This window comes from Gambusia affinis, linkage group LG16 (assembly GCF_019740435.1).
Source record: "Gambusia affinis linkage group LG16, SWU_Gaff_1.0, whole genome shotgun sequence".
In the NCBI taxonomy this organism is placed as follows: Eukaryota; Metazoa; Chordata; class Actinopteri; order Cyprinodontiformes; family Poeciliidae; genus Gambusia; species Gambusia affinis.
The window spans coordinates 2,310,952-2,321,584 of NC_057883.1; the positions used below are offsets into that span (position 1 = coordinate 2,310,952).

The 10,633-nt window shown below is 42.0% G+C and overlaps 1 protein-coding gene across 1 annotated transcript; it reads right to left on the reverse strand.

The window, feature by feature from the left end:
- Positions 1–39: 39 nt before the first annotated feature.
- On the reverse strand, positions 40–10,539 carry LOC122846044. Its single transcript, XM_044142710.1, has 4 exons — positions 9,885–10,539; positions 6,029–6,223; positions 4,499–4,709; positions 40–3,712 (listed from the first exon to the last, which is right to left on the reverse strand). Exons 1-4 carry the CDS (start codon positions 10,537–10,539, stop codon positions 3,478–3,480), a joined length of 1,296 nt encoding a protein of 431 aa, XP_043998645.1. The 3' UTR covers positions 40–3,477.
- Between the last annotated feature and the right edge of the window lie 94 nt (positions 10,540–10,633).

The window sequence follows — 10,633 nt, forward strand, 5'->3', positions numbered from 1 at the left end:
ATATTTGAATTTTCAGCTTTTAACTCGCATCATTCCATATAAACAGATCAGATAAGTCATGAATTAAACTCCAGGCAAAATGAAAAAGCCAAAAATGAGAATTAAACTGTTTAAAATCAGGGTTGAACTGATAACTGCCAACACATCACTGGAGAAAAGAATAAACACATTTTTATGGATTTGGTAGTGCAGTAAAATGACAGTTCAACACAACTAGATAAAAAAAAAAAAAAAGCTAAAATAAAAGTTAATGTAATACTGCCCCTATAAGAGACCAGGTAATTGAATTGATCTTTGTAACTTCATTAATGAACTGAAGTGTTTATTTTGTCAGAACCAACCAAGCACAATAAAAAAAAATAAAAAAAAAACAAGGACGGGCTACAGTTAAAAAGTCCACATTTATTGAGGGTTCCTTCATTAAGAAGATGTAAAGAGGTGTGAGGTACACATCACAACAAGAGTCAAAATGTGTCATACTTAAAAATAATAACCAGAACCACACAGTAGAAATATTTACAAAATATAGTTTTTCTTTCTACAAGATCTAGATAGACAAAAATAAAATACTTTACTGATGATGAAAACAAACATATTCTAGAAAGATCTCGTTATTGTCAAGAAAAAATAATGAGTCTTCCCAGTGATTTTATTTTCCGAAATAAAAATAAATCAAAGAAGAAAAAAACAGACCAGTCATTTGAAAGGCTGTGATACTGAAACATCAACCAGCCCTGTAGAACACTACCAGCAGAACCTTAGATCCCATCCACCCACCTGTGGCTGGTCAAAGGACTTAAAAAGTAAATATGTAATCAGATATCTTTTCAAAGTTAATTAAATGCCACTGTTCCATTTTAAATGGGGTAACTTAACTGTAACCAGTTACACTTTCAAAATAAAATACCCAACTATGGTGGTTATTCCTGGGAAGGGTTTCAGCAGGAGCCAAAAAAAGAAAAGAACAAACCCAGTAGGTGAGTACAGATGTTTCTGCTCCGATTTCCTTCATTCAGGGAGACCAGTTGATGTGTGAGAAACTGATCTGGTCTTCCTCTGAAAACCAGCCTGTCTCCTGTTGATCTGCTGTGACAGACGGCCGGCGGTCCAGCAGCTCCACCTGTTGATGGTTAACAGCCACTGCGGATCACTTGGCCACTTCTCAGACAAAACAATCGGTGTTGGGCCAAACCGGCAGGCCAGGCGCTTTAAACATCGGTGATGAGCCAAAAACTGCAACCAGTGCAATCAATCTTCAACAAAAACAGTCACAAAGCACATAAAGGTTCTTCATTAAAAACATTAAAAAGTATAACATAAAACTTCAGGCACTAGCAGGTTTCTTTAGCATATTGAATAAAACAGACATCTTCTAGAGAGCTGTTTGTTTTGATGAGGTAAACATAGAAGAAATGAGCTAGATGAGCTCTTGTCAGGTATCTTCCTCTGAATGTGCTCCATGTTTTCCGGCTCCATGCAGAAGATGAGCGATCTGGAAAAACAATCTGCCAGGATCACCTGAGGTCTGCATGACTCCACTGTCAGCGCCCCGTCACCTGACAGCGAGCACCACGCTGCACCACGCTGCACCACGCTGCACCACGCTGCACCGCGCTGCACCGCGCTGCACCGCGCTGCACCACGCTTCATGACACTGTGGGTTGTGGGTCTGATTCCAACCGGCCAAGGCACTTAACACACAGTTGGTGTATGAATTCATTGCGTTTAAAATTAAAATTGGAAACATGAATCCGACATGTAAAAAAAAAATTGATAGTGAGGCATAAAACAATGAATTCCAATCAGAAGTGCAGACATTCACTGAGCAAAAGGGACAACCAACCTCAGCACCACTCAGCTGCCTCACTAAGTCTCTGCCACCTGTCAGATTTCTTCTGCTTTTGTATTTTTGCCATATTTGAATATCAAAGATAAGCGAGTGAATACAGGAAGCAGCTTCCATGTGATGATTATATTTATCAAGGGAACCAAAACCATCCAGACTCAGCGGGCCCTGTTAGCACCACCAGGCCTGATAACTAGTAGTCCTTCACTTACTACCAACAGCTGCCATCAAGTGTTTGTGATAACTGGTTATCACATCCAGTTATGGCTGTGGATGAATTTAGACCCACTCTGCTTTGCAGGAATTGGTTTAATTCAGCCACTTTAGAGGGTTTTCAACAACAAGGGGAGAAATGGACAGAAATAACATCCTGGAGAGTTTCAAGGCCAAAGCTGCCACTGCAGAGCAACATCTTCCCTTTAGTGTTCTTAAAGGGGCAGTGCTGGGTACACTTTTTTCCAATCAACTTTGTTGAGCTCTACATCATATTATGATGTTATTCTCTCATCATACCTAGAGTGTTGCCTTGATGCTTTCATGTATTTTTGAGGAATCCTTGAATCTCCCATAGCAACCACTGGCAGGATGGGGGCAGGGGCTTAAATGAGCATCGCCCATTTCCACTCAGCTCCTCCAGACTAGCAGCAGCAATTAGTAAACACCTGGTGGAGCTGGGATCTACTGAGCTCATCTTAGTTACTATTAGTCACTGCTGTTAAAATGACTGTAAACAGCTTAACAGAAACGATGTGCTGAAGGTCAAGGGTCGGATTGGAAGAGTAGGAGCTTCTTAAAGAGACAGAGGCCCAATTTCAAGGTGTTCAACTGGGAAGTCAGATTTCTTTCAAGACATATTTGATATATCCAGCACTTTTACAACACCTGAAGGCAACACAGTTTCTATTCAATGGCAGAAAAATGCCTAATTCTGCCCCTTTAAGCTTAAACAGATGGGGGGTAAACAGCAGGACAGTGATCTGAGTCATACCAGCAAGTCCATCTCCGAATGAATAAAAAAAAAAAGAAGAAGAAGAAGAAGAAGAAGAAGGTTTAGGAGTGGCCTACTCAAAGTCTGGACTTGGATCCAATTAAAATTTTCTGGCATGACCTTAAACAAGCTGTTTATGTTCTCGAGTGCCAACTAGCAGCTTCAGTTACTTTTTCACATAAGATCAGGTTTTTTTCTTAATAAATGAAACCATGATTTGAAAACAGCTCCATCTCTAACGGCCACTGGGAGAGGCAGGTTACACCCTGGACAGGTCACCAGAGGTCATCTTTGTTTCATGATGGGATTCATTTGATGACGTGAGCATTTAAAATGTGATAAAAAAGCAAGAACCGAAAAAAAATCCTTTTTCACTGCACACTAAAGAATAAACCGCATGTCCTACACAAAGTAAAGAATAATCTCTGTGGTTGGGCAACAACTTCAAACCCACTCAGAGCTGAGAGTGGACAGTACCGGAGAAGACCACAGGGGGCGGAGCCACAACATCAATACCCTGAGAACCCGCCCACCTCACAGCCAATCAGAATCCGAAGAATGAGAAGTAGGACTGCACCTGGCCCTGATTGGTCCCACTGGACAGTCAGAGCGTTTTAATGGAGCTGTTGGTCCTGGTCTGCAGTCAGACGCAGCCACAGGGCAGCAGGTCTATGTGTGAACTGGTGAGTACTCTGACTTTGTGATTGGTCAGTTTCTGCAGGTCAGAGATCAGCTGCAGCAGACGAGGACTTGACTTGTAGACGACCCAGCTCGGGTCTTTAGGATCTGGCCTGTAAAAGGAATCCAGAACTTCCAGAGTGTTGAGATGCTGGAGCTGATGGAGACTCAGGAAGTCTTCGTCGGACACGTGATGATGTCTGAGGACAAGAACAGAGAGACCGCAGGTTACTACGGGAACCAAAGAGCTCTGTAGCTGCGTTTCCATTAACCCTAAAATTACACAAATTAAAATTACAAGAATAAATTTGCTTGATGGATACATGCCAATTTAAAAAACTCGGTAAAAAGTTGTTACTTTTAGGATGAGGTGGTTTCTGGACGTATAGCAACAGATGTATTCTGCAAAACTGCAATGGAAACATTATTTTTAATCACAGGAGTCACGCGATCAACTAACATGTTTACTTCTGGCGGAAACGACAAAGAAGACAAAAGGAAGTGGTAGAAGGATGATGGAGAGGCTTGTTGTGTGAACAAACTTATTAACTTTTGTAATGGAAACACCAGTTGGATATTGGTTTGTTTCTGTTTTTATTTTGGACAATGTGCAGCTGCTTCCACCAGAGCTCTAGCATCACACAGTTCAAACACATTAGTGCGTCTTTGTGTTGAATCCAAAAACGCAGCATATGTAGCCGCTCCCAAGTAGGCTGGGCTTGTTGCTCCAATGCCAACTCCTCCCCTGATTAGGTGATAAATGATGGCCATTGAATTCTGAATAAATCTTATTTAACTGTTTCCATCTGTCGCTGCCATGATTTATAATTACTTATTGCGAGAACAGGCTTAATCACATCTATATAATTTGATAGAAACAGTAATTGCTAAATTGTGTTTTTTCAAAGTCAGCAGACTATCGACAAAGATTTGCACACATTTGATATGGACACGCAGCTGGTGAGGCTGGTGTTTGAGCGACCCACCTGATGGCCAGCGTCCTCAGGCCAGGGAACAGCTGTGGGAGGAGCCTGACTAGTTTGGAGGAGGAGCTCCACGGCTCCAGGTGCAGGTGCCTCAGGTTGGGAGCTCTGAAGGAGACGACCTGCAGGTCCTCAGGCTGAAGGTCCACACACAGAGTCAGGCTGCGGAGGGAGGATGGGAGGAATTCAGCATACACCACCAGGGGGTGCCCTCCTGTTTACAGACAGTCAGAGGAGTCGCATTCAGTATGATGGCACTGATTAGGACTGCAGCTGCTGGGTTTGTTGTATAAAGTGGAGCTTGTTGGAGTTTAACTCATCTGTGCTGCATGAGATCAATAAACTGATTTTAAACTAGTCTCAAACCTAAAAATCCAAAATGGCTGCTCTGCACTTTATGTAAAATATGATCATATTACTGTACATTCCAATTAATGGTGTTTACAAAAAAACCAAAAACTGTTTTGTTGATTTTTTTTAACCATTTTCTCTACTCCTTGTTCAATGAGAGAATCTAAAAATATAATTAAATTAGAAAATATGATTAAATGAAGCAGATTAATGAAACAAATCCCAATTCTTTAAGTGGATGTTTCCTCAGGAGTTCATTACAAATAGGAATGTTTTCCAAGAGCAGCATTTGTGACTGCATAACACAATGCTGTGTTATGCAGTCACAGTTATCTAAAACAGAAATAGTAATAGTTCTTATCGTCACTTTTATTACTATCACGATAATACCATAAAATATCATAAGAAACTTTTGTCCATGTTGCCCAACCCATGGTTGGGCGTAATGTTATTTTCTGTTCCCAATAAAAAATTATTTTCAAATAAAAATAATCTTTCATTTCACATACATAAAGAAAAGGCAAGAGGGAAAATTTTTTTTCTTTTATTCTTGGTGTTTGAATCTTTCACTGTCACCATCGTTCATGTCTCTACCAGCAGTGTGCGGCAAAAGGCGGACATTTTATTATAAATCAATATCTGAATCCTTTATTGTCATTGTGCAAAGAGCAGCAAAAAGAAAAAAAATAGTTCAAGCTCTATGGGTTTGGATGGAGGCAATCTGAAAACTTCAATTCTAGTCACAGATTCTCAAATGGATTTAGGTCTGTACTTTAACTGAACCGTTTTTTCACATGGATCTACTTTGATATAGTCGTGGAGAGCTATCCTGCTGCAGCTTTAAGATGCATCCCTTCTCCAACACACCGAGGGTGGAGCCAGGAGGCAGCCGCCACCACACTGCCAAGTGATTGGTTGCTCCAATGGGGCGCTGACTCAAAGCAGAGCACGCCTCCACAAGCAGTACCCCTCCAAAACAGTTGGTGGCAGCAGTGATATATGATTAGACAACATTTATTTTGAAATATAGACACATATTTATTTGCAGCAGCTCAAAAACAATTTCTAATTACTTCCTCCACCTCTTAATTACTTATTTAATATTTGACCAAAGTCTCCAGTGATAATAACTTGTAGGCCTGATATTGGCCATTTTTAACCTGTTTACCCGGTGACGGTTACCGTGCACACTCAGGCTGCAGAGCTGTTGCAGGGATGACAGCCATGTCTGCAGGTGACAGGTGGGTCCGGGTACAGAGTAAAGGTGGAAGACCGACAGGCTGCGGAGATTGGCCAAAGGCTGCAGCACTTCCGGCGTGACTGCAGCATCGTAATTCAGCAGCTGCAGCTCAGACAGCTGCAGGGAGGCACCAGCAGCTGCAGGGGGAACACCAGAGTCAGTTAGGAGGCTGGCATCTTATTCAAAATGCTTAAACTGTTTCTTGTGTCATGACATAATGATCATTCTAACAAATATGTAAAAAAAACATATTTCATGTAAAATACTGCAGCTTTAAGTGAAGATACAGTAAAGGAAGAATCCAGAAATAGAAAAGCTGCACACAGGAAGGCAAACGGATCAAGTGTTGAGATCCAGAAAAACAGGTTTGGGGGGTATTATTCATCATTATAACCGGCTATTGAACTCCTGCCATGTTTCACAGGCACAAAAACAGTCAGACAAGTTAGCTTCAAACCACTCAGAGTTTTCTTCAGCTGAAACGTGTCTCCAAACAAGGCTGATTCTTTCAGACACATGGAAAACTGTCTCTGTGACGTTCCCAGTTCAGGACATCCAGGAATGCTAGCTAGGACCGAGATGCTGACTTTTCCAAAAAAGGAAATTCAGAGCGGACAGAGGGATCTGTTAAATAATGGTAGCTCTGAATATCCCACTAGACTAGACCAGGGGTGCCCTGGACAACTATAATGAATCGCGTCTGAAAACAGCAGTAAAACCATGGTGACGTAGATTTACAGTATGAAAAATAGTCACGTCTAACAGCTTTCTTTGCTTTTGGCTTTTTGTCTCTTAAAATATTCAAACCATTCCAATATCGGAAATGCAAATCTGAGTAAAAGAGCATTTATAAAAAAGATATCATTTATAACAGGAACCTGCAAAAAAAAAAAAAAAAGTCCTCTTACAATAGAACTCCATTTTCTTTTATAAAATGGAGTAGCAACAGTCTGGACTAATTACTCTAAAGCATGGAACAGTCAGGTACGTCCATAACTCATGTCTGGCAACATGACATCGGCCTGTCACCATAATAAAATTGTCAGGATAATACATTTTCCCAGATTATTGTGACTAATGATAATATTATTGTTTGAAGTAATATGATGGTAATGGCATAATAATGCAAGAACACATTGTCAACGTTCAATGAACTTTCAATTATAATGAACATTTAACACCGGAAATGAGGGACATTTGAAATATTCAAAATAAATAAACAAAACAGAAAGAATAAAATAAAATAAAATCTCTAAATAAATTTGTCCTTCAAAACAAGGCTAGCTTAGACCAAACCACCAGACTGAAGACTTTTATCATCCAGAGAAACATGAAAAGAGATAGAAAATAATCATGCAAATGGAAATGATCAACCTCGTTTTAATTTAGCATGCGATTAATTGATATATCGCTTATTGTGATGGGCCTATGCCAATATTTAAAGAACATCTAAAAATAAATAAATTGACATCTTTCTGTGTTAAATTGGTTACAAAAGTCAGTCCTGAGGTTTCGGGACTCAGGAGGACAACACAGAGAACAACAACCTGGAGAAAACATGGAGACGGTTTTCTGAGCTACACTGCTTCTGCTTTCTGAAGGTTAGTCAAAGTTTCTCACTAAATTTTGACTGCAATCTTTTCTCTTAGTGCACAACAGACCATTCTCAGAGGGGTAACTCCTTTCTTAATCTTAATTTAGCTTAATTCCAACCAAAGAATTCCCACGGCACCAAAGCTGATTTTAAAAAGAAATTCACCTATAATGGACAAGGATCACATCCCAGACTCTCTGCCTGGCTGTCTAACCACACAGCCAGTCAGATGTAAAGAGGAGTGGTAAACATGATAACTGGAGGATCATATGTCGGCTCCTTGCTGGATTTGTCCTCTTTTTCAAGACATGACTTTTCATCTGCTGGAGAAGCTAAATAAAAACTTTGACACACCAGGACAAAATCTGAAAAGGTAGTGATCCAAACTGTTTCCGTCTTGCTGTTTAGAAGGGACATGTCAGGAAAGTAGTTCTGGAAAAATCTTTCCACATTATTTTAAAGGTTTGGCATTTTAGTTTTGCTTCTTTACTTCATGTCTCTTAAAATCAGGAATCGTGCCTCTGCCATTCACTCTGAAAGCCAAAGTTTGCACAACGCAACACAGACAAGGAAAAAAATTATCAAAGAAAAACTTGAATAACCTTTGGGAATGTGATGAATTTCCCAGAATGCATTGCACTGAAAGCCTGTCTGTTCTCTTCTTTGTACAGTTTAAATAAAGGAGTGGCTGTGGCATGCTCAGGGCTGTGTTTTCCTTTGATCATTTTTTTTCCTTCTGTTCACCCTTGTCCCTAATGGGGTCAGGAGGGTTGCTGGTGTTTATCTCCAGCTGGGTTCCGGGCGAGAGGCGGGGTCACCCTGGACAGGTCGCCAGTCTGTCGCAGGGTAACACAGAGACACACAGGACACACAACCATTCACACACACACTCACACCTAGGGAGAATTTAGAGAGACCAATTAACCTGACAGTCATGTTTCTGGACTGTGGGAGGAAGCCGGAGAACCTGAAGAGAACCCACCATGCACAGGGAGAACATGCAAACTCCATGCAGAAAGACCCCGGGCCGGGAATCGAACCCAGGACCTTCTTACTGCAGGGTAACAGTGCTACCAACTGCACCACTGTGCAGCCCAGTTTGATGTTGTTTTTTATAAATTCTATTTTTAAATAATAAATTAATAGTTCCTTAAAGTGTTTACTTATTAATTTGGCTCATGTTTCATAGTTTCAGATGAACTGAGTCCTGTTCCCTTATGTTGAGTTGAGCTGAGTTTATGTCAGTCAGCCCTGCAGAGCGTCTTGTAAGGGCGGACCAATTTTTATTTCATTTTTTTGTCTTTTGCTGCCCTCTCTGTGAAGCATGGGGGTGAAAGCATTCTGCAAATGGGGACAGGAGGACGGCATCATATTGAGAAGAGGATGGATAGATGGGGAAAACCCATCACGAGGTTCTGGGCAACAACCTCCTTCCCCCAGAGAGAGCACTGAAGACGGGTCATGACTGGGTCTGACCCCAAACACGCAGCCCGGCTCTGCAGGGAGCATTGAGTGGTCCTGGAGCGGACCAGCCGGTCTCCAGACCTGAAGCCAATGGAAAATCTTTGTAGGGAGCTGAAAGTCTGTTGCCCAGCAATAAATATTTTTATACTAACTTGATTGACAGACTAGGTTTTATGACTGTTCTCATCATTAGGTCTACTTCCCCTCAGATGCAGAAAATGCAGGTAGACATTTTGACAGCAGTTGGTCAGCTTCTCATTAATGTTCTAATTTCTCATGTCCTTGTGAGAAAATGTCAATTTCAGTCTTAAGTAGAGGTGTGTGATATTTTGGTATTGATCTGATACCAATACACGGTCAGTTTCACCAATATTGATACTTATTTTTAAGGATGATCTATCATTAAACTTCTGACCTTCAGGCATTATTGTGGTTTTTAAATGTAGGACATACTTTAAAGTTTATAGGTGTCTACAAAACACTAAAAAAATAATATATTGCATGATAAACAAAAGCAATAGAAAAACAAAACACATTATCTTTCTAAATAAACAAAGTGCACAAAGCTATCATTTTTACAGAAGAGTTGATAAACTACAGCAGAAAAGAAAAGAAAATTTCAAGAGGGAATCTGAAACTAAAGAATCGATCTGATACCGATACCGACTTAGCGATATTACCAATATTTTGGATTGCTGTCCACCTCCAGTCTTAAGGTGTAAGTTTCCCCTTTTGTTTACCTGGGCCAGTGACCGGGCAGAAGAAGTCCTGAGACAGCCTTTTGTAGTTTATCATGGTCCAGGACAGGGACTTGAGGTTGACCAGCTGAGAGAGGACACCTCTGAGCGTCGGGATCTTCAGACAGCCATCATGGTGCAGGACCAGAGACCTGAGGCGAGTCAGCTGGGAGAGGCTGGCCAGCAGCTGGGAGGGGGGACAGGCCAGCTGGACATTACACAGACTGAGCTGGGTCAGCTGCTGACCCAGAGGAAGGAGGAACTCCAGGTTCACCAGCGGCTCTGGACAGGCTGTGAGAGTCAGGCTGTGTACGTGGCGGAACCGCTTCAGCTCCTGGACGTCGTTTCCCCTCCAGCTGTCCAGCCGCAGAGCCTGGAGCAGAGGCAGCCAGACAGAGAGCAGCTTCAGGTCCCTCTTCTTCCCTCCCCGCAGGGCGACGCTGTCCAGCTGCCTCCGAGCGAGGCTCCGCCAGAAGGCGCGGTTGTACCGGGACAGGTCCTTCAGCACCACGCTAAAGCCCCGCCACAGAGGCCGACATTCATCCAGCAGCTGCTTAAAGTGAGAACATGTGCAGCGCATACTCAGCTTGTCCTTCCAGGACAGAAAGCTGAACACCTGCAGCCATAGTTCGTTGGGAAGCTGGAGAGCCGACGTCATTGTCAGAACCAACGGAGAAAGCAGGCGGAACCGACGGCCCTGTGGCAAGCGGACACGAGTCTGGTCGATTACTCACTCGAACTCTGGATTCTTG

Coding starts and splice junctions, on each gene's coding strand:
- LOC122846044 (XM_044142710.1), bottom strand. CDS start 10,539: ATGACGTCGGCTCTCCAGCTTCCCAACGAACTATGGCTGCAGGTGTTC. Junction 4,710..6,028: donor CTGCAGCCTGAGTGTGCACG/GTAACCGTCACC, acceptor GTCTGTAAACAG/GAGGGCACCCCCTGGTGGTG. Junction 3,713..4,498: donor CTGAGGACGCTGGCCATCAG/GTGGGTCGCTCA, acceptor TCTTGTCCTCAG/ACATCATCACGTGTCCGACG.